The 24,984-nt window shown below is 42.6% G+C and overlaps 1 protein-coding gene across 2 annotated transcripts; it reads left to right on the forward strand.

The window, feature by feature from the left end:
* The first annotated feature begins 902 nt into the window (after positions 1-902).
* Positions 903-16,489, forward strand: LOC142195718 (retinol dehydrogenase 7-like). Of its 2 annotated transcripts, none has more exons than XM_075265722.1 (5): positions 903-1,087; positions 9,238-9,566; positions 12,067-12,325; positions 14,911-15,074; positions 16,037-16,489. In XM_075265722.1, the coding sequence occupies exons 2-5, from the start codon at positions 9,254-9,256 to the stop codon at positions 16,255-16,257; spliced, it is 957 nt and encodes a 318-aa protein (XP_075121823.1). In that variant the 5' UTR covers positions 903-1,087; positions 9,238-9,253; the 3' UTR covers positions 16,258-16,489. The 2 variants fall into 2 exon arrangements, with proteins under 2 accessions (XP_075121823.1, XP_075121824.1); XM_075265723.1 differs by lacking the exon at positions 903-1,087 and adding an exon at positions 6,582-6,670.
* Positions 16,490-24,984: the final 8,495 nt, after the last annotated feature.

Below are 24,984 nucleotides of genomic sequence, written 5' to 3' on the forward strand. Positions count from 1 at the left end.
CCCCATATTCTAATGTTTCTCTCTAATTACTCCACAGTATGAAGTCCTTCTCCTGGTAACCCAGTTTAAACTGAGGGAAACTAGAGGGGGACATTAAACTGGGGGATGCTGGAGGGCGACATTAAACTGTGGGCAACTAGAGACAGACATGTACTCCTCCGGCTAGCCCCACAGTTTAATGTCCTCCTGCAGTTGTCCCCAAACATAATAAACACACTGCTCCTTCCATCTCCTCACTCCCCTGCTGCTCTCTCAGCGGTCTCTTCTCCCGGGGAGTTCAGGGAGCTTCAGGTACAATGTGAGTGATGTCATCACATTGCACCTACAGCACCCAGGGCCAGAGCACGCAGGGGCACAGTGGTGAAACAGGAGCAGCCTCTGGATGCAGATGAGTTGATTCTGGGACATACCTCCCGCCGACCAGGACAGCAGGACAGGACCTGGAATTTGGGACTTTTCCACTGAATCCGGGACAGTTGGGAGGTAATTAACTTGGGAGGTGATGAACTTCTTCTATCTAGCTAACTAGAAATACACCCCTATGATGTTCAATGTGCACATATACAGTAGGTTTATAATGAAAGGGATGAATATAGTGAATGTGGTTATATAGAGGTTCCATTTACAACATATGCATGTAAGCAATACATTGTAGATGTTATGCAGGATATAATCCTGTAGTATACAATTTTCTATAATACGTGAACATAATTATTATATGGTTTTTACATTTTCTACATTGGGGGCGCCATTTCACTGTCCACCACAGGCAGCATAAAGGCTAGGTGTACCCCTGCATACTGAGGGGGAGTTAACTGAGGGCTCTGAGGAACAAGGCCATCAAAACAGAACTTGCAGCCTGCAGTGGCGTAGTGTGTCTCCACCTCTATTCACAAGACAACTTCTTAGGAATTACTCTATCGGTTATTTGCCATCTCTGCAGTCCTTGCAAGGATTCCAACAGAGGTGCATACAAGTGTCCTCTCTTTCTGCGAGTAGGGAGTATGTGTTACTGACAAATTTCTCATAAACACACTGACTGGACCCAGGCGAATAAGCAGAGACCAGGAATCTCACCGTCTAACAGGTCAGTTTATTCTGCATGTGAAATATTCAGAGGAGCAGAGGAAGCGGGGGAGACTTGGCGGCGGTATTATTGACTTAGACATTTCTCAAAACAAAGATTTCACTGAAATTGGCAATAAGGTAGCTGGAACAAGCACTGTATGAATTTGCACAGTATGTAGTCAAGTGTTCACATTTAAGTCTGTGGCATACAATATATCATTTATTTGACGTCTATATCAGATTAAGGTATCATGCACACACAACCGTGTACAGAGCTGTGATAGCGCATGGATAGATGTGCAGGGGCCTCTATTGTAACTAATAGGTATTTAAGAGGAATGTGCAGAGTCAGATTCTGTGTAAATATAACAGAAAAGAAAATGTTAAACCCCACCCCCTTGACTAAGCCCTACCCCCTCAACTGTTTTCTGCCAAAAATAAAGAAAACATCACAAGATTAACCCCTGTGCTGCCTGCAGGATTTCTACAACGCTGCCTGTTTCAGGAACCTGCATATAATCCTACAGACTGACAAGAAGTGAAAGAAAATGTATCATCTCATTACTGTAGAGGTTGTGCGCTCCTTTATGTGCAGGATTGTGCATCACATGTATCTGCCACTAGATGGTGTCAGTGAATATATTCTGCCAGCATACACTGAGAAGCGGCTGGGCCCCACATATACTGTGTTTGCCAACTTCTGAAAACTGTTTTCAGGGAATAACAATCTGAAACCGATCACACCCTCTAACTACATACGGTGTCCAAAGATTACAGGCGACATCCCTATTTACTGATTTTTGTGTAGCTTTGTATGCCAGGCTTTCTATGCTGCATTCCTCCATATTTAAAGAGGCTCTATCACTGGATTTTCGCTATTTTAGGTAAACACATGCCTGAATAGCCTATAAAAAGGCTATTCAAGTCCTGCTAATCCTTTGTTAAAAGACCGCCCCGTTTTAATGAATTACCTTTTAAACGTATATGTAAATGAGCCCTCCATGCACCGTGGGCGTTCCCGTGCACCCCTCACGTCATGCTCTGTTCTCTGTGGTTCTTCTATGTAAGTCCCTACTCCTTCTTTCCATTCACCAGCAAAGTCTCTTCCTTGCTTCTGGAAAACGACCTGTGATGATGTCACTACTGCTCTGTGATTGGCTTGTTCCTGTGATGACGTCACTACAAGGTCCTTCGTAGTCTTCTAAGTAGTGATCTATACAGAGCAGGGGCTGCAGCTTCCTGTGTCTATCATAGTTCTCCATGAGCATAGTAGATCTATGACACAGGGAGTTGCAGCCTCTGCTCTGTATAGATCACTACTTAGAACACGACGAAGGACTTTGTAGTGACGACATCACAGGAACAAGCCAATCACAGAGCAGTAGTGACATCATCACAGGTCCTTTTTCAGAAGTAGGGAAGAGACAGTTGGAGCTGGTGAATAGGGTTGAGCGATCGGGATCTGAAAAGATCGGATTCCGATTGGCAATCGAGTAAATTTCACGATTGCGATCGGAATTCCGATCCCGATCGTTTTAGGCAGGATCGAGGTCGGAGGTTATTTCCCACAATGCTTTGCAAGCATTGTGGGAAAAGCGAACAATGTTAAGAATGAATGGATGCCGCCAGCACACAGCCGGCACAGGCTGCCTAAAACGATCGGGATCGGAATTCTGATCGCAATCGTGAATTCCACTCCCCGTCTGTTCTCTTCTTACCTCTTCTCGATCTGTGCACGCCCCTAGCTCCCAGGTTACTGTTTCAGACCTAGGAAGAAGGCGGGGCTTGTGGCTTAGGAAAGGGTGGGCGGGTACTATATCCGCCCACACTCTCCTAAGCCACAACAAGCCCCGCTTACTCCCAGCATCAGTAACACTAGCCTGAGAGGTGCGGGCACATACGGTGCTCTGAAGACATGTGCAGTAGAAAGAAGAGGAGCGTGAACAGCGTGGATCGGTAGCGGCAGCTGGTAAGTAGACAACTGGGGGGACTTAGGTAGCCGGGGGATTTTTTAATCACTACACATCATGGATTCTAACAATTAAAGCTTTCAGTTGTTAGATTCCATGCTGTGTAGTGAAGAGGATCGTTTTTAAAATCCGATCTCCGATTAGTAAAAAATCCCATTGACTTGCATTGGGATCGGAATTGGGATCGAGATCGGGTTCGAATGAAAAATGATCGGAAATCGGATTTCAAAATCGATCCTGAAAAGTCAAGATTGGCTCAAGCCTACTGGTGAATAGAATGCAGGAGGAGGGACTTACATGGAAGAACCACAGGAGGAGGAGGGCGTGAACAGAGAATGATGTGAGGGGTGCACGGGAATGCCCACGGTGCACGGAGGGCTCATTTACATATACGTTTAGAAGGTAATTCATTAAAACCTATTTAAATATACCAAGTATTTTAATTTTATATGACCTGCAACAAATAGTATATAGAATAGTATATAGTACATAGTAATAGTATATGATTTTTTTGTGTAATAAATCATAAAGGATCCTGGAGGATGCCAGTGACCCATGGCATGTCTATTAGGATTCTATTTTCTTTATGAGAACGAATAAATCAGCAGACAATGCTATTCACTAGAGATGAGCAAACAGTGAAATATTTGAGATTCGATATTCGTTTCGAGTAGAGCCTCAATATTCGACTACTCGATCGAATATAATTATAGTCTATGGGAAAAAATGCTCGTTTCAAGGGAAACCACTATTTGACTAAAGGAGAGTCACCAAGTCCACAAATAGCAGGAGGAGAGTGTTTAGGAGAAGCGCTGTGCAGTTAAAGTGCACGGACCTCATTATAGTCTATGGGGTCCGTGCGCTTTAACTGCACAGCGCTTGCAGTTGCGCTGATAAAAAGTAAGCTTCCTTGTAACTGCAAGCTGCCAGCTCTCCCAACTAGCAAAGACGAGCCTGCGGCAAATCAACGCTGGTTCTGCAGAAGGCTCGTCTTTGCTAGTCAGGAGAGCTGGCAGCTTCCAGTTATGAGGGAGCTGACTTTTTTGTCATAGGAATGCATTGACCAGCGTTGATTGGCCAGTGTACAGCATTTGGCCAATCAACGCTGGTTCTGCCGGAGGCTCATCTGTGAGGAGGTGGAGTCTAAGATTGGACCATAATGGAGACTGCTGTGGTCCGATCTTAGACTCCGCCTCCACACAGACGAGCCTCCAGCAGAACCAGCGTTGATTGGTCGAATGCTGTACACTGGCCAATCAACGCTGGTCAATTCATTCCTATGAGAAAAAGTAAGCTCCCTTGTAACAGCAAGCTGCCTGCTCCTAGCAAGGACACTGTATAGCATTCGGCCAATCAACGCTGGTTCTGAATGGAATATTTACTGCGAATAGCTAGTAGTATTCGATCGAGTATGAATATTTAGAATACCGTAGTATTCGATCGAATACCTACTCGATCAAATACTACTTGCTCATCTCTAATATTCACCATTAGTGCGAATATAGCCTAAGTACTAAAAAGTAGAAAACCATGAAACACAAGAACAGAGGCACCAAAACAATATATAGTTACAAATTTTGACACAGGCTATGCAATTGTATCCTCTTCTATTGAAAGTCTTAGGGGTCAATGGGCCCTGGGCTGTGAATATTGCAGACAGTGAGATTTCTAGACCACACTGACATTATAATGCAAGCACGCCCCAGGTAACCGCTGAGGCCCAGTCACAGGACATGTGCAGTGATTTCGGGAACGTGTGACATCAGTCACCGGCCAGAAAATTATGTCGGACCACCATAAAATCAAGAGAGGCGAGTATAAACGTTTGTTATTTTTACACACTTCCCATGGGTAGGCTTCTATCGGAACTGACACCTTTCTGTTAGCGAAATGGCTGGGTCCTGGCCTCTGAGACCCAGTTTGACGCTGGCTATTGTGACCATTCAGCACCTGAGCGCCTGCCATATTTAAATACTCAACATCTGCCATACTATTACATTTGAAAAATACACAAGAGCATGTATTCTCACAAAACCTTGGAGCCATAAATAGTGCACAATCATTAAACAATAAATTCATCATGATCTACTATGAATCAGTAGTGACTAGGGTTGAGTCGATCTTGAGATTTCAGGATTGATTTCAAAATCCGATTTCCGATCATTTTCCAGCCGATCGCGATTGTGAAATTTGCTCGATCGCCATTCGGGATCCGTTCTTTTCCGATCCCGAACCCTAGTCAATGCTTCTCTATGGAAAAAGTCACTTGAGGGTTGAGCCGATCGTGAAATAATGTCTGACCTCGATCCCGCTGGAAAAGATCGGGTCGGAATTCCGATCGCGATCGTGAAATATACCATGTTAGTCCTACACTGACTGTTTTGCTGAGCAACAGGGTGAGGCAGGTGGGAGTCCTCACACTGTTGGCTTTCCTGTTATGTGCCCCAGGGCTGGAGATATCGGTGCCATTAGTTTTTGCTCAGATCTCTCCCCACTATCACAAGAGCATTCCTGACAGTCTAGCTGGACTGTGAGGAACACCCCTCTTACAGTATTCATCCATAGACTTGTATTGGGGTGGGGGCGTTCCTCATAGATTAGCGTTATCACTGGGCGGTAAGGAACGCCTCCTCTGACAGTACAGAACTATGGACAGTACTCTCATGGCGAGGGCGTTCCTCAGAACCCAGCTAGACTGTAAGGAACGCCCTTCTGACAGTAGGCTGAGATTGGTGTCGAAACTAACGGCGCTGATATCACCAGTCTCAGCACATAAAGGGAATGACAACACTGTACTGAATTCAGCGCGTTGTCGGCTCCCTAGTGGTATATAATACCGCATATGCATGAAAGGTCCTCTTTAAGCTATGAAACTGGCTGGAAAGTCACAGACCCTGATAGTTACACCCACATGGCATCTCAGTGGATGTCATACAGGTAGCCTGTGCATATGCTATAAATGACTGATGGGACTATCCCTATAAAGATGTGTCTGCAATCTGGTCCTATACCTGTCCATTTTGTGGCTTGGGTTTACTGAATCGGTCCATTGAGCCCGTGAACTATATGCACCATTTTACCACTGATCTGGCACATGCACACATTTGTGTGCATGTAGCTTTACCAATGGAGAGTCTTCCTGCAAAGTCTGACACTGTCCAGGCGTTCCTCTTGGCACCAGAGTGGTAATACTCGGTTGTCACTTTATTCATAAATTTCCAGGAGGAACAAGAGAGAAACCTCATCAAGCAAGAAACGATGCTCCAGAATTGTTAAGTAATTCTTAAAAGAGATGTGTAAGAAAGGAATGTCAAGCCCTCGTAAAGCTCAGATCTCTGCTATTTCTGTATTTAGATTTTTGTTTAATTTCTTGGGGACATGCAAGGGTTAAACTTGCACCCTATCAGCTGAGCCAGGCAGAGTTTTTATCTTTGTGCTTCAGGAGTAAATATAGCAAATGGAATTCCAGTGCTAAAACCTGTCTGTATAAACCCAGACACAGTAGCTCAGTGTGATGCAAAAAGGTAAAGTCCACTACTGGTTTCCTGTGTTTGCTGAGACTTATCAGGTCACCTCTGTAACTACAGTATAACACTTCAAGAAGCTATATCCTCTGAAACCTGGGCAGAAAGGTAAGACATAATGTTTCCTAAATACCTGTCTGGTTACTATTCAGTTCTGTATAACCATAGTTTAGTAAACTCACAAATGTCTTGATTCAGGGCATATAGACCTGCACTATATGCATAAAATCTGTTCGAACATGTGGACATTTTTCATATATGGTAACATGTAACAGCTGTAAGCAGTCTGATATTAAACATACAGGAGTACAGTGTCATACTCTTTGTATACATCAAGTTTACACACATGAGACACATTTGCAAATATTGCTCATAAAAAATATTGTCCTGGGCCCATGCTCGGCAGAATCAGTGCTGATAAAAAAGACTCCCATTGACTTTAATAGGGTTCTGTCTTCCGTGCAGAACACATTGAAGTCAATGGGAGTCTTTTTTTTATCAGCGCTGATTCTGCCGCGAGTTATCGTGACAGAATCAGCGCCATTTTCCTCCGTGTGAATGGACAATCATTAAAACTGCATTTTTTCTCACTAAAACGTAGGAATAGCCTTAAGAAAGGCTATTCTTCCCCTACCTTTAGATGTCTTCTCCGTGCCGCTGTTCCATAGATATCCCAGTTTTCATTGGTATGCAAATGAGTTCTCTCGCAGCACTGGGGGCGGTCCCCAGTTCTCAAACATCTGTGAAAAAACTCTCCAGCGACAGCCTCTGCTTCCTCTTGAACGCCCTCTCCGCCACGTGTTCTTCGGATGGCTTCTTCTGACTTTAAATGGGACACATCGGGCAGAGCCGACTGCGCATGCCTGCGGCCATTTTCTTGTGGCCGCTTACACGAGCGTACTGTGAACCTTGCTGTTCAGAGATTCAAATCCAAGACCCAGCACTGCAAGGTAGGGAACTGCTACACACTGAGCCACTGTGCTTTGCACACCAAAGAATAATAAATCAAACAATAAGGGTCCATTCACACGGAGTAAACACACGCTCATTTTGGCAACATACAAGTGTAAACAATACACGTGTAAAAATAAGACTCCCATTGACTTCAATGACATTTTACACGTGTATTTTGACGTGTTTTTTTACACATGTAAAAAAATGGCATTGAAGTCAATGGGAGTCTTATTTTTACACGTGTATTTTTTACACGTGTATTTTGCCAAAATTAGCGCGCGTTTACTCCGTGTGAATGGACCCTTAGGCGTAAAGCTCACGGTCATGACTGAACAGCACGAGCAGTACATGGATGTCGTCTGTGTGCCTCCATGCACCGGCCATGCTTCCGCAGTCCCATTCATTCGGGCCAGCAAACACAGCTGCAAAACCGGATAGGGCTAGGACTTGTCCTGAGTTTTGCGGCACAGGCTGTTGACCCGCACTCAGAACTTAGAAAATCACGGTTTTGTGTATGGGCTAATACAAATGAATTGGTCAGTGTGCTACCCGGGTTTTTCCACTGAAGTATCACACGGTCGTGTCTATGGCCCAGTGTATATTTATAGGTCTTGATTCATTGTAATATAAAAACAGTGTTGAGCGCGTACAGACTGCACCTTGGTGTGATACAGAAACAGAATACATTATATGTAAAATGTAATGTCAATACAAGATATGATATAAAAATAATCCAAATCTGACCATAGACATGACATTTGTCAGCAAAATCATTTGACCTTTTCTATGACATGAGAGGAGGGGTGACCTGTGAGAAGGTGACAGGCAGAGTGCTGGAGTCCAGATATCTCAGCCCCAGGTTTCTGACATATGTGTGGTCCAGAGCAGATCTGGAGTAGGCCTCAGCCCAGGTGTAGATCCTTGGCTCATTTCTGGGCCAGAAAAGGCTGCAGCTCTTGCATTGCAGTTCCATAGGATGAAAGCAGCTGTATGGTTCTGTCCTGTAACCCTGAGTCCGGTGAGACTATATTGTGCTTGTTTTGTTCGTGAGGCTGGAAGTAAACCACACGTATAGTTAGGTTATCAGTTCTGTTTAGTTAGTTGCTCAGACGAGCAGGATTTTATTTTGTTTTTGCCTGAAGTTAAGGCTATATTTTGTTTTGCTCATTTTGTGCCTGAAGTCAAGGTTTATTTATTTTCCTGGATTTTGTTTTCTAAATAAACCAGTTTGCTGCATATTTTGTGTCCCTGTCTTGACTATTTGCGTCCGCACCACTGCTTCTACCGAGCTAACTTCCCCACACCACTCAGTCCTTCATTCACCATAAGCAGTCCCAAATGTATCTATTAGTCAGTTACTATACCGCATGCCTATCAAAATAAATATGCAAACTCAGCAGTACAACATTTTATACTTATCTTGTTTAGATAGTTGTCACGCCAAGACATTTTGGGTAACACAAATTGTCCAAACCAGGTGGCAGCTGCAATGGCGACTCATGGACTAATCTGGGGCGCAATTTTTTATTTTTTTTTAAACTTTTACTCACCTGACCTGATCGCTCTCCGCTGCCTCCTCTAGGCGGCGCTACACTTATGTCATGACGCTGAAGCAACCATAGCTTTAGAGCAATTCTGAAAAGTGTGAAGTATGGTTATTTACAGCAAATTCTTTTTTTATGTATTAATAATTTTTGGAATGTTTTCCTTTTCTTTTGTAGAATTATCGCTCCCATCATGTGTCTCCTTCTGTTGATGCTATTAGGTTTGTTAATAGTATACAGATGGTACAGGCAGAGGCAGATACTGGAGAATCTCACAGATAAATATGTCTTCATTACTGGATGTGACAGCGGGTTTGGAAACCTGCTGGCCAGGCAATTGGATAAACGTGGAATGAAGGTTCTTGCGTCTTGCTTTACGGAGAAAGGGGCTGAGAACTTGAAGAAGGAGGCATCAAGTAGACTGCAAACTACAATACTTGATATTGCTGATAGCAAGAGTGTGAGCTCTGCAGCTGAGTGGGTGTCTCGTATTGTTGGAGACCAAGGTGAGTTACATGTACTGTTCCTTGGAACGTGCCTGAAAATTCTATATACTACTGTGCCCTAATTATACTATTACTCAGACTTGACATTATACATGCAGACATAGCCATGTATTTGGCAGATAAGCCCTGTATCATATACTATATTGGATGGATGCTTTTCACTTTTACTATTTAATGTGACTCATTAGCAAGTATCACATCTAAAAAATACTAAGAAGTAAGAAAAAGTTAAAGAGTTCTGGAAAAGATGCAAACATATGAAATCTGAACTGACTTCTTTACATTAGTGAGAGTTGTCTTAGGGGGCATTCACACGGAGTAAAGTGGCGCTGATTCTGCCACGATAACTCACGGTAGAATTGGCGCTGATAAAAAGACTCCTATTGACTTCAATGGGTTTCGTTTAACACGCAGAACACATTGAAATCAATGGGAGTCTTTTTATCAGCGCTGATACTGCCATGAGTTATCATGGCAGAATCAGCGCCACTTTACCCCGTGTGAATGCCCCCTTAGGGTATGTTCACACGTAGTTTTTTGCAGGCAGATTTTGACGCGGAATCTGACTCAAAATCTGCCTGCAAAAAAGGTAGCTAGCCTTTTTGGGGGCCACACGGTGGCTCAGTGGTTAGCACTGCAGCCTTGCAGCGCTGGAGTCCTGGTGTTCAAATCCCACCAAGGGCATAAAACCATCTGCAAGGAGTTTGTATGTTCTCCCCATGTTTGCATGGATTTCCATCCCATATTTTTTTTAAAAAAACATACTGATAGGGAAAAATGTACATTGTGAGCTCTATGTGGGGCTCACAATCTACATTTAGAAAAAAAAAAAAAAAGGTAGCTAGCTAGCAGGAAAAAGAAGCGACATGCCGTATCTTGCCGCGAATTCCGCGGCTGAGTCAGCTGCGGGGTCTGCGGATTGAGACTCACTCCAGATTAGGCCCATTCATTCGGGCCTAATCAGTAGCGGGATGCCAATGCACTGCATTGGCATCCCATCGCGGCTAGCCACGCGGAGAATTCACATGGTGGAAAAGGTTTCCGCCGTGTGAACAGACCCTTAGAGCCCTTGCTACTGGTTGGACTATTGACCCTGGTCACTCACTATTTTCTTAGTTATTTATATATTTATTTTGCTTATATCTATAAAACAATTATATTGCATATTTCCACACTTTTATAGAAATATTGTCAATAATGTCCCAAGTAGGACAAATTCCCTATCAGTATGTCTTTGGCGTGTCATCTTAATCTTGCATAAATATCTGACGCTATTCATTCTGGAAAAAGACGGCTTGGGGCAACCTTACTAGTGTGAACAGATATTCACTGACAAGCAAAAGGAAAGCAATGTTGAACTTTTGACTTTCAGGCACCATATCTCACCATCCACTACAACTTCAAACATGAAACTGCCATCATTTTACAGACCATCATCTTGGCTATCTCATACATAAATTTGATTTGCAACAATTTAGCATATGATTAGTTATATAGATTCTTGTCATGTAAACCCCAGTTCACATCTACGTTCGGCAAATCCATTCGAAATCAGTATTTGACATCTTCAATAACTGATTTCAAACTGTCCATATTAAAAAAAAAAAAAAAAAAACTGATTACAAACTGTGTCATTCTGCCGAGTTGCCATCCACAGCCCCGGCGAAACTAGACAGGGGATGGCTACCCATTCTTTTGAATGGGTTTTTAAAGCAGCCCATATGCAGCCTCCCGTCGGGTAAACCGTTTTTTTTTTTTGGCCAGATACAAAGTCCTTCATGTCCAACTTTGTGTCTGGCCAAAAAAAAACACATTTCCCCGCGGAGAGGCTGTGGGCGGACACCGGCGGTTTGCTTTCAAAACCGACCACTGGGTAGCCAGCTCCTGTTCAGTTTCACCGGGGCTGTGGACGGAAACCCAGAGGAACAACACATGGCGGACAAGGGCGCAGGTATGAACGTCCCCTGACACAATTGTAATCTGGACCGTTTGAAATCAGTTTTTGAAGATGTGAAATACTGATTTCACAGATTTGCCGAACGCAGATGTGAACCGGGCCATAGCCAAGAAGATTGCCTATAAAGTGTGAACGCCAAATTGATTATGTTTTAGCCCTGTGGTATTGGGGATACTAATGTAAAGTGAATGATAACCCTTACCAGATGCATCAATCACTTTATTCAGCCTCCGGACGGGTTTTTATAGATCATCCTACAAATCAGGGACTTCCATATAGTGTGTGAATCTTCAGGTCAATCTGCCGATCGCATGACAAGCCAGGAAGACCATTTGAAAACTGAGTAATGTGAACAATGCACCGTTAGCATGCCCTGTACTAAAGGGCCAAGACATAATAAATATGGAAGGATTGGTCCATTATACTATGACAACACTTTAGGGCAAACATAATTTACACTCTACATAGTTTCCATTACCATATTAATTATCCTTTCATGACTACTTAGGCATATCATTTACCGTCCAAATTATATTTTTGTAGGACTCTGGGGTCTGGTGAATAATGCTGGTATTGCTGGTGAAATTGCTCCCTTTGGATGGATGAAAAAAGAAGACATTGTTAAGGTTCTGGATGTGAATTTACTGGGGATGATTGATGTGACACTGACATTTCTGCCACTGATCAGGAAAGCCAAAGGAAGGATTGTCAATGTTTCGAGTATAGTTGGAAGATTGCCCATTATGACAAATGGTTACAATATCTCCAAATATGGCGTGGAAGTCTTCTCCGATACTTTAAGGTGAGTATATTTTATTAAAGGGGCTCTATCAGCAAAATCATGCTGATAGAGCCCCACATATGCGTGAATAGGCTTTAAAAAGGCTATTCAGGCACCGTAAAAGTTATATTAAACTACCCCCCAGTTTTAAAATAAAACCCTAAAAAAGAATGTTATCTACTTACGCATCGTGCACGCTGGGCGGGCGTTCAGGGTACGCCGTCTTCTTCATCCACGCCTCTTCTTCCTCCGATGTCCTCCGGTCCCGTCCTCCTCCGACGCTCGCAAACTGACACTGATAAAAAAAAAATGGCCTGGGCGCCTGCGCAGTAGCCGTAGTAGAAGCCGCATGCTACTGCGCAGGCGCCCAGGCCATTTTTTTTATATCAGTGTCAGTTTGCGAGCGCCGGAGGAGGACGGGACCGGAGGACATCTGAGGAAGAGGAGGCGTGGATGAAGAAGACGGCGCACCCTGAATGCCCGCCCAGTGTGCACGATGCGTAAGTAGAGCACATTCTTTTTTAGGGTATTATTTTAAAACTGGGGGGGTAGTTTAATATAACATTTACGGTGCCTGAATAGCCTTTTTAAAGGCTATTCACGCATATGTGGGGCTCTATCAGCATGATTTTGCTGATAGAGCCCCTTTAAACACATAGATCTGGTTAACAAAATTTTAAGACAGACGATTATCTTTTCTTTGATGTTAGCTAGGTTAAATTCTGCAGTGAAACATTCACTCCACATGTTTGCCCTGTGTTAGGTTCTGTTTACTTAATTTCAGGGGCTTACAGTGTGTTGGAGGTAATTAGGTAGATTTCCAGGCATATACTGTACCTCTGACAAGACTAGGACTTTTCACACTGTATCGGAATACAGTAGAATAGGTCACTAATAGTTTCCCTTTCTTAAGAAACTTATATCTTCATATGAAAACGTAGTGTACAAAAATAATATTCAATAGGGCATATAAATAGGTATACATTCTTATTTCATTTTGGAATGACATTCCTTAGACTCCATCAGCTCAGCTTCAGCTCCAATCAAGACATTTGTTGACCCAAACTTGAGCTCCAATAATGCTGTGACCCCCGAGTATAATAATCGGAGCCCCAGAGGAGATGAGAGAACATAATAAACACTGTTACTCACCTCTCCGGGACCCGATGTTAAAGAGGACCTTTCATGAGTTTGGGCAAAGGCAGCTGAATTCAGCGTACTGTCGGCTTTCCAGCGGTATATAGAACTGTGTTTGCCCAAACCAATGAAAGGTCGTCTTTAATCCTAGCAGGCTTCGGGCCTATATGGTACTGCTAGCACAGGCTTTGGGCCTATATGGCAATATACCTGACCACGTGACGTCTGGGCATTACCATATAGGCCCGAAGCCTGCTAGGGTTAACATTGGATCCCGGAGGGGTAAGTAACATTGTTTATTATGTTCCCTCACTTTCCCTGGCTCTGATTATTATACTCGGGGTTCTGAAAAGACCCCCGAGTATAATAATAGCGGCAGTGGGATTGCGGGAGGTTGGTAAATAGGCTGCTACCGTAGTGACCTATTATAAAACAAAAAAAATGTTATTATACTTACCGATCGAGCTTCTGCTGTTCCCGCTGCCTCCGCGATCCTCTTCTATTGGCAGACATCTACGTATCAGCGTAGGCGGCATGATGACGCTGCCTATGCTGATACGTAGACGTCTGAACCAGCGCACGGAGAGCGGCAACTCTGCTTCAAAGAAAAAAAAATAATTGCCCGGGCTGCCGCACTCATGAGTGATGCGGCGCTGGGTCCGGGCCACCCGGCCCTGGATCTGCCCCTGCCATCTTTAGTTTAGGATAGGATCTCAATATCAAATTGGGGGGGGGGGGGGGGGTCAACACCTGGCAGGCCCACTTATTAGCTGCTGCAGCCACTGGATCTGCACATTGTACTGAGCCAGAAGTAAATAGCTCTGAGTAGTGTGGGCTGAGCTACAATAGTCTGGCTCGGTCTTTGCATGGAGCCATATGCTTCTACATCAATACAATGTGCAAGTATTTTTTTAATATACACAATTTACTCAACTCTGAAAAATAGTAAAATATCTTCATATTACAGGGCTAGATTATTGGAGGAAATGCTCAGGAGTTTCCATCACTCCGTTTACTCCAGTCTTTCACTGATAGATTCACACAGCAGAATTTGGTGCTAATTTTGAGAAGGAATCTGCCTTAAAATCGAGCCAAATTCCACCATGATTGTGTAGAGGTCAAAGCAGGATGCTGAAAAAAATAAGCATCTTAATTCATCTGCAGAACTTGCCGCTCCCCTGAATGAGCTCATTCATCTGAGCCTAAGGCCACGGCAGAAAGTCAGAATGGCGGAAATGGCTCAGGTTGAATGTGGAGTGGGACACAGAGTTCACTTTGTGGGATAAGCCCTTTAAATTGTATTTACAACTAAGAAAATATTTTTATGTGAAAGGTTCCTGCATCAATGCTTCTGTGTCCTGCAGTGTTAAGTAGAAGAAAATGCCTCTTCAAAAATTGAGGATATCAGATGATCTGAACATTTTTATTTATTTTTTTACGTGTGTGTGTATATATATCTACATTTACAGGCAAGAGCTTAATAATTTTGGGATAAAAGTTTCGATAATTGAACCGGGGGCGTTCAGCACAAGCATTTCCAATGTAGATTTGTTTAAGAAGAACGTGGAGGAAAGATTCCAGATGTTGCCAGCTGAGACCAAGAAGGTGTATGGAGAGCAATACCTCAAGAAATGTAAGATTTCATCAATTCTATCCTAGATCATTTGTGGTGTAAATGGGAATTAAACCAATCTGTGTTTCCAGGTGAACTGAATATAGACTGTTATGTGTCATTAGATATCACAAGCTATCTGACAAAATTCACTTTTCTTCATTCCAACACAAAAACAGCTACAAAAGGAATGGAAAATATAAATAAAATAAAAAAATCACTTCTCCTTTCTGCTCATTCCACTTCTATCTTTGGCTCACAAAAAATAATTTTCTTATCTCAGGGTTTCTTCTGCTCTCCTCTCTCCTCCACATACTGATTTTCAGTTCAGGCCACTGATCAAGGATGTGTTCTAGCCATTATCAGGTCTCAGTGTACTTTGCAAAGAGAAGAGAAGATAGGTGAACGGAAGTCATCATCCATGGCCACTATTGCTAGATAGCAGTGGTGGTCTAAAACCTCCTAGACAATGAGCTGAGGAGACAAAATTCGGTTGTATTTGATGCACAGAGCCAGATAGATAAAGAAATGTATTTGGTAAAACAATTCAGTTAGCTTAAGCTACAAATTTCAATATGACTCTGGACATAGGAATACCCCTTTAATAAATGTAGTGCAAAGCAGATATGACGGTTTTCTGTTACTATTTAAACAGCATTTCTAGTTAACTCTCCCCAACTTTAACCTCATTCACTCCACACCAGTGCTTATACATTTTAATGGCAACTGTTTGCCAAAAAGTGTCCTTTTGCACACTCTTCCAGAATACATCAGGATCCTACAAACCATACTGTATTGAAAAATGTAGTCATCGGTGATTTCAGTATTCTGTATTTTTCGCTCAGTGATGGAGATAAGAAACTGTATATGTATACAAAATCAGTTGGTCTACGTGTTTGTTGAAAAAAAAGTATAAAATCTGTAGGATGTAAGACTGTGGACATTGTACACCTTAATTATGCTTTTTTATTATATGTATGCAGTTATAGAAAGTTTGGAACAATTGGTTGCAACAAGTTCTCCCAAGCTCTACCTGGTAACAAACTGTATGGAGCATGCACTGACTGCCTGTCATCCCTGGACAAGATACTCTGCTGGATTGGATGCCAAACTATTCTACATTCCTCTTTCCTACTTCCCAACATTTATAATTGACTACATTTTAACACGCAATGGACCCAAACCAGCTCAAGGAATTAAGTGATGGCCAGGAGCACATAAGTGGGTGAGAATGCTCTGGTTGTCTATAGCAGGCTTTTAGTCCATATGTCTTAATATAGGCTTGACAACCTCACTTTTACATTACCCATATTACCATTGTATCATTTTCTCTCTATGATATGAATTTAAATCCACCACATTGTTATTAAAGAAGTTTAGATCCTAAAATAAAAAAGTTAATAGACACTTTCATATTACGGAGAAGTATATCACAATGGGCCTCTATTGTACAATGCTGCATTTATAATACAACATTTTTGCAGAGCATTTGAGAAAATGTGTGGCCTGCTTTGTCCGGTGTTTTACATAGGTGTTTTTCCTAGAATCCTTCATCTCGTGGCAGAACCATGTAGCATCTTTTCCCAAAGCAGATGTTCATGTCCTTTACACAGCACAAGACCCTGTCTTGCACCAACCATGCACCACAACAACACTGCATTTGTAGCTCCCTGAAGACTCTGGACCAGAAAGAGGAGAGGTGAGTGTGTTTGTTGTTTTTTGTTTTGTTTTGTTTTTCTTTGTTTGTTTGGTAGGAGAGGGACATAATATTGTGGGAGCAACTAAAGGGAGACTTTAAATTGTGGGGGCAACTAGATGGGAAAATTATACTGGGGGGGGATCTAAAGGGAGGCATTAAACTAATTGGAGGGGGACGTTATGCTGTGAAGGCAACTAGAGGAGGTCATATTTTTGGGATACAAAAATGAATGAGCAGAGTGAGCTGGGATATATTTGCCATAGCACTCAGAGCTCACAGCATATTCTATAGTTCTTTTCGTCCGTTGAACCACTGAGATTCACTTCATTGTAGGGGGCCACTAGGGAGGCATTATACTATATGAGAGCCACTAAGGGGCATTATGCTATGTGGGGGCCAATATAGTTTATGTAGGTCAGGTATTTCTAAGTGATGATTATGGGGGACCCAATTATGAAACCTTTTCACTGGGCCCACCAATGTGTTAAAGCGGCCTTCTGCCTTTCTGCCGATCCTGTTATAAACTTTCAATAAACAGGGGTTAACCTGGAAACTCTTGTTTTTATGTTTAGGACAACGAAGTTCCCATTTAGTTAGGTTTACCTCTGTCACAAACAGATTTCACTATCATCTGATACCGTATATTCTTCAAAGGGGGCAGCGGAGAAGAAAAAGAGGCTTTTGTGGATTTCTTCTTTCCTTATGTGGGGATATATTACCATGGAAAGTGTATGAGAACTGATCTGTAAACCAGAAAAGATACAAGATTTAAAAAAAAATAAATATCTTGATTCTGCATCAACCTACAGGGGTAGAAACCATAACCAAATATTACAAGACACTGAGAGGGGTGGCCAATTTGCAGATTCACAGACTGGGCTTCTCTTTCTTCCTCTATATCCCTGTCTAGATGTGACATCTAGAAATTATGATATGACCTCTACACAATCATAGCACTGCCATATCATCAGTAATGCTTATGACATAATATATGATCACATAGGTTATATGTTCCAAAATCTCAAAGGTAGCAAATGAATCACTACAGATATCACCTGCAAATACATAAGATACTAGCAGGAGGACGCAGGTAGGATGCGTGTATCTAATCCTCCGGCTTGTGGTACTGTGTGCTCACTTGTGTATCTAATCCTCCAGCGTGTGGTGCTGTGTGCAGACGCGCGTATCTAATCCCCTGGTGTGTGATACTGTGTGCTGACTTGTGTATCTAATCCTCCAGCGTGTGGTACTGGGTGCAGACATGTGTATCTAATCCTCCGGTGTGTGATACTGTGTGCAGACACGTGTATCTAATTCTCTGGCGTGAGGTAATGTGTGCAGATGCGTGTATCTAACCCTCCCCGTGTGGTATTGTGTGAAGTGGCGTGTATCTAATCCTCCGACGTGTGGAACTGTGCGCAGACGCACATATCTAATCCTGTGGCATGTGGAATTGTGTGCAGACATGCGTATCTAATCCTCCGGTGTGTGGTACTGTGTGCAGACCTGTATATCTAATCCTCTGGCATGTGATACTGTGTGCTGACCTGTGTATCGAATCCTCTGGCATGTGGTACTATGTGCTGACCTTTGTATCTAATCCCCCGGCATGTGGTACTCTGTGAAGAGACACATATTTAATCCTCTGGCATGTGGAACTGTGTGCAGACGCACGTATCTAATCCTCTGGCATGTGATAATGTGTGCTGTCCTGTGTATCTAATCCTCCAGCGTGTGGTACTTTGTGCAGACGCATGTATCTAATCCTCTGACATGTAGAACTGTGTGCAGACGCGCGTATCTAATCTTTTGGCTTGTGGTACTTTGTGCAGATGCAAACGTATCTAATCTTCTGGTGTGTGGAACTGTGTGCAAACACATGGATCTAATCCTCTGCCATGTGATACTGTGTGCAGACCTGTGTATCTAATCCTCCAGCGTGTGATACTTTGTGCAGAAGCACTATCTAATCCTCTGTCATGTGGAACTGTGTGCAGACGCGCGTATCTAATCTTTCGGTGTGTGGTACTTTGTGCAGATACATGTATCTAATCCTCTGGCATGTGGAATTGTGTGCAGATGCGCATATCTAATCCTTCGGCTTGTGGAACTGTATACAGATGTTCGTATCTAATCCTTAGGCTTGTGGAACTGTGTGCAGACGCGCATATCTAATCTTCCTACGTGTGGAACTGTGTGCAGACACGCATATTTAATCCTCTGGCGTGTGGAACTGTGTGCAGACGCACAGATCTAATCCTATGGCGTGTGATACTGTGTGCTGACCTGTGTATCTAATCCTCTCATGTGTGTATCTCAGTTTGGATGTCAGTGTTGGATTGTGCATGTGGAGTGACCATGTGTATGGCAGTTGGAATATGAGTGAAAGACTTGGAGGTTTTTATTAACTAGTGGGGGGTCAGGGTTTTGGGAAAGCTGTATCTCCAGAACAGTACGTCCGAGTGAGTTGGGGTCTCCTCTTAAACCTTCCTGGACACCTGAAGTATCTGTATGCCAAATTTGGTGAAGATCGGTCCAGTCATTTGGTCGCGCGTAAAGAACAGACAGACAGACGGACAAGAATTAATTTTTATAATATAGAGAGATAAGAGACTAGCAGGAGGATGCGGCTTCACACAGGTATATTTCATTTTTTTATTTGTGTAGTGCCCCATAAGAATTGTCCAGTTTAGCACCGGTGTATTTTTATGTCATTTGTGTGTGTTTCCATAAGCATTATGTGATCATGTGTATCTCATTTTGGATATCAGTGAAAAACCTGCGATTGGTTGTTATGGATACCTGGAGTAAAGCTGTGTAAATTTGACCTTGTGTAACAGTGTCATCCACAGCGCCCTGCTTCTTTAAAGCTGACATACAGCAGGGAAGAAAAATGGCTGGGTTGCTATGGCAACCTGGAGTAAAACTCTAATGTGGGGTACTCTGTGCACAGCCGTGTATCTAATCCTCCAGCATGTGGAACTGTGTTAGGACTGTGCAGCAGGTGCGGCCATGGTATCGGGCTAGCAGCCTTTTCCGCTGTAACTGTTCAGTCCAGCATGCATGGGGTTAATCCCCTTGCAGCCAATAGGTGTGGTCGGTCTGCTGACTGACACTGGTGTCAGCCTATCGGCATCTGGCTTGAGCACCTGAGCTGGCTGATCGGTCCTGCCTTCCCTCCATTTAAGGAGGTTGGTTTGAACGCCCGGTGCTCTAGCCTCAAACCACAATTGCATTTTGTGCACGACTGTGCAAGACATTGGTTTTACTTTAGCTAGGTAGGGCTTTAGTTCGAATTGTTGTCCTAGAATTGCGCAGAGAAATCCCTCCTTAGCTAGCCTGAAAACTCAATGTCTTATGTGCTTCGGTTCTGTGTGTGGCCCAGTACTGTTATATGTTTTTGTCTTTGTCCTATGTGTTGTAGAAGTGGGTCTCCCTTCTGAAATTGTAGCTAATTGGTTAGGACCGTATTCACACTCTTGCAGGTGGCTGAAGTGGGCGTGGCCTAGTAAGCTACTGGGAACACACAGTCATAGTTAGTACTGTGTGGGTTTTCTTTTCTTTTTTTTCTTAATGTAGAGTGTGAGCCCCATATAGGGATCACAATGTACTTTTTTTTTGTCCTATCAGCATGGCTTTTATAGAAAGGGAGGAAATCCAAGCAAACACAGGGTGAACATCCAAACTCCTTGCAGATGTTGTTCCTGGCGGGATTAAATCCCAGGACCTCAGTGCTGCAAGGCTGCAGTGCTAACCACTGAGCCGCCATGTTGCCCCCCTGTCATGCTTTCCTTCAATCATACATTCCTGCTGCATTATTAATGTCACTACATCTGGAAGAAAACCCCAAAATGTTACAGTGATTTCATCCTTTAATGGCAACTCATTCATTGCTCCCCCTTCTGCTGCTCTCCATGGATCCTTACAAGGAGAATACCATCTCACACATCCATAGGATATAGAAGTCATTGTCATGTAATGAAGCAATATCCACAAAAAATTAATTTATTTTATTTTAATCATCTAAACTAAATGTTTAGAATTTAATATAGATGTAAAATAGAATGAAAATTAGAATTTCTACATTGTGTTAGGCTATCTACATACATGCTACTTTTCATTGGCAAAAATTATGACTGTGTGCTCCCTGTCTGTTCTGTGTATGTATAGCAGAGGCTGCCGTGCTGATGACTCGTCTCTGCAGTGCATACACAGCAGACAGTGCACGGTCTAAGCTCATTAGCATATGAATAAAAACGGACATATACAAAATCTGATGAGGCAATATACATACTAAAGATAGGTGTGAAATAGCCTTTCTTAAGGCTATGCAAGGATGTGCTTATTAAAAAATTACTTTTCCCAATGATAGAGACCCTTTAAAGGGCAAATCCAGCTGGTCTCAGCCCCAAAAGGGACAGAATTTGTGCATACCCCAGCCTAAAGTGGGTGTTCCCTTATGGGTTGGGACAGTCCTTAAAGGGGCTCTATCACTGGGAAAAGTCATTTTTAACTAATCACATCCTTGCATAGGCTTTAGAAATGCTATTCCACACTTACCTTTAGTATGTAGATTGCCTCAGTGGTTTCTGAATAAGTCCGTTTTTTTTTATATGCTAATGAGCTTCCAACCAGCACAGGAAGTTCCCAGCAGCACTCTTCTCTCCTATTATCTCCTGTGTGTGTGCAAACAGGAAGCTGAGTCATCAGCAACAGCAGCCTGTGCATAGGAAACAATAGCAAAGGGGGTGCACGATGCATCGTGCACCAGTGTAATTAGCATATGAATAAAAATGGACTTATTCAGAAACCACTGAGGCAATTTACATACTAAAAGTATGTAATTGTCCATGAACATGTGAAACCTGTGATGGTACCCCGACATACTTTGTACAAGCATGCTGCGGACAATCACCCTAGGAAATATGGACGACCTCATGTGGTTTCAATGGGTACAAGCAACAGAATTATCAGCACGATATTCTTGTATCCCGTGGTTATGCACACTTGGGTCAAGTTGGTAGAATCCACCGATTATCTAGATGATCAGATATACAGCATTTTAGGTACAGTCCTATGAAAAAGTTTGGGCACCCCTATTAATCTTAATCATTTTTAGTTCTAAATATTTTGGTATTTGCAACAGCCATTTCAGTTTGATATATCTAATAACTGATGGACACAGTAATATTTCAGGATTGAAATGAGGTGTATTGTACTAACAGAAAATGCGCAATATGCATTAAACCAAAATTTGACCGGTGCAAAAATATGGGCACCTCAACAGAAAAGTGACATTAATATTTAGTAGATCCTCCTTTTGCAAAGATAACAGCCTCTAGTCGCTTCCTGTAGCTTTTAATCAGTTCCTGGATCCTGGATGAAGGTATTTTGGACAAACAATTCAAGTTCAGTTAAGTTAGATGGTCGCCGAGCATGGACAGCTCGCTTCAAATCATCCCACAGATGTTCAATGATATTCAGGTCTGGGGACTGGGATGGCCATTCCAGAACATTGTAATTGTTCCTCTGCATGAATGCCTGAGGATTTGGAGTGGTGTTTTGGATCATTGTCTTGCTGAAATATCCATCCCCGGCGTAACTTCAACTTCATCACTGATTCTTGAACATTATTCTCAAGAATCTGCTGATACTGAGTGGAATCCATGCGACCCTCAACTTTAACAAGATTCCCGATGCCGGCATTGGCCACACAGCCCCAAAGCATGATGGAACCTCCACCAAATTTTACAGTGGGTAGCATGTGTTTTTCTTGGAATGCTGTTTCTTTTTGGACGCCATGCATAACGCCTTTTTTTTTATAACCAAACAACTCAATTTTTGTTTCCAAAATGAAGCTGCCTTGTCCAAATGTGCTTTTTCATACCTCAGGCAACTCTATTTGTGGCGTACGTGCAGAAACGGCTTCTTTCTCATCACTCTCCCATACAGCTTCTATTTGTGCAAAGTGCGCTGTATAGTTGACCGATGCACAGTGACACCATCTGCAGCAAGATGATGCTGCAGCTCTTTGGAGGTGGTCTGTGGATTGTCCTTGACTGTTCTCACCATTCTTCTTCTCTGCCTTTCTGATATTTTTCTTGGCCTGCCACTTCTGGGCTTAACAAGAACTGTCCCTGTGGTCTTCCATTTCCTTACTATGTTCCTCACAGTGGAAACTGACAGGTTAAATCTCTGAGACAACTTTTTGTATCCTTCCCCTGAACAACTATGTTGAACAATCTTTGTTTTCAGATCATTTGAGAGTTGTTTTGAGTAGCCCATGATGCCACTCTTCAGAGGAGATTCAAATAGGAGAACAACTTGCAATTGGCCACCTTAAATACCTTTTCTTATGATTGGATACATCTGGCTATGAAGTTCAAAGCTCACTGAGGTTACAAAACCAATTTTGTGCTTCAGTAAGTCAGTAAAAAGTAGTTAGGGGAATTCAAATCAATAAAATGATAAGGGTGCCCATACTTTTGCACCGGTCAAATTTTGGTTTAATGCATATTGCACATTTTCTGTTAGTACAATAAACCTCATTTCAATCCTGAAATATTACTGTGTCCATCAGTTATTAGATATATCAAACTGAAATGGCTGTTGCAAACACCAAAATATTAAGAACAAAAAATGATTAAGATTAATAGGGGTGCCCAAACTTTTTCATAGGACTGTATGTTTAATGACACTAAAATGATACTAGAAAAAATCATAATAGTTAGCAACACCATAATCCTTGACTACTGCACAGCAGCACAAGGGGGAATGTGTCAAATTATCAGACCTTCCTCTTGTCACTATATCAACTCCAAAGGGAATCTCAAAATGTGGCAGAAATTAATAAGGTCAGAGAACTTGGAGAAAAACGGCTCAAAGAACATCTGAAGAAGCAGGCTAGTTGGTGGTCAGATATATTTTCATTCTTAAACCTTGCCAATTGATTTCAGAGATTAGGCGGAGGGTTTATGGGAATATTCTAAATATTAGTGCTCTAATTTTGCATCTATCTGAATATTAAGTTTATATTCTGGCCTGTAAAGAAACACGCTAGAAAGAGGCGCAAATCCAAGACAATGGGATTGCAGCTTGTAAGTGTGGTTGGGCACGTACAAACATGTCAGTGAAGGTGTTCCTCTGTATTAGACCGATAGGTATATAAATGATATAACATATTCATGGGAAATGAGGTGAAGTCTACATAAAATTCCTCAGGATCTTATTAGCAGCTCCTAATGTATCCTTGGTATGAGTTATATCATTTACAAAAGGAGGGAAATGTGGAGGTTGTTAGTTTATGTGACCTCCCTTTTGGATTAGAGGACCATGTGGTGCCATGCCTGCAGCCATTTTACAGTCCTCTTTGTTTAGAGAGCTCACATCCCCCCTCAGCCTTTAATCGGATGCGCCAGAACTATTTTACAATTTTGCTACCAATCATGTTCTGCTAATTATACTAGTCCAACCTGTTCTTTGTCTATATAATGTATTAAATCTTCCTCCATTAAAGCAGAACCCACTATATACACCATAGCTGTGTGTATGTGTGTCTCTCTAAGCTAGTTTATAAAATAACGTTATTCATTTGGACTTCAATACGGCGATAGTTACAGTGGATTGCGCTCACAGAAATTGGCTCTCAATATGGGGCTAGAGGTCAATTACTACACATCCAGACAAAATAGAGGGAAAGGACACCAGGACAAGGAGACGTTGGAAACTGGTTCAAAAGAAGCTGCAAGATAAAAAGCTTTATTCTTACTGTTTCCTCTCCTTCTTGCCTTATGCGGCCTTTCTGGAGTTGTAAGGAAAGTAAATCCTCTGGTCTTTTTTATTAAACTCGTTTTATTGAAAGTGATATAACAAGATAAACAGTGTAATCAGGAACGTACATGTACAGAAGAGCAAAAAATAAAGCACAGAAAAAAGACTCAAACAAAGATCTGCCACGTCGCCATCCCACCCTCGCCCAAACCCACTCCAAACAGGGAAAGGTGCAATAATGAGCAGGGCATCCCAGCGCCAGCAAACATACATTATACCAATACAAGGGGTCACGGATCCATCCGGCAGACATCCCTCCTTAAGGTGTATAGGCGCCCAGTGCTGAACGCATTGAGGCGGCAGAATATTGGGTGACAGGGGAATCACACCAAGCTCCCCAAACTTTAGTAAATTTCTGGAGGCAGCCCCTGCCTTTGTATATAATTTGGTTAAAGGGGAGGA

Source organism: Leptodactylus fuscus, chromosome 2 (assembly GCF_031893055.1).
Source record: "Leptodactylus fuscus isolate aLepFus1 chromosome 2, aLepFus1.hap2, whole genome shotgun sequence".
NCBI lineage: Eukaryota > Metazoa > Chordata > Amphibia > Anura > Leptodactylidae > Leptodactylus > Leptodactylus fuscus.

Excerpts from the sequence above, each read along its gene's own strand:
- LOC142195718 (XM_075265722.1), top strand. The coding sequence starts at position 9,254 with ATGTGTCTCCTTCTGTTGATGCTATTAGGTTTGTTAATAGTATACAGA. Across the intron at positions 12,326-14,910 it reads GTCTTCTCCGATACTTTAAG|GCAAGAGCTTAATAATTTTG; the intron begins GTGAGTATATTT and ends CTACATTTACAG. Across the intron at positions 15,075-16,036 it reads AGAGCAATACCTCAAGAAAT|TTATAGAAAGTTTGGAACAA; the intron begins GTAAGATTTCAT and ends ATATGTATGCAG.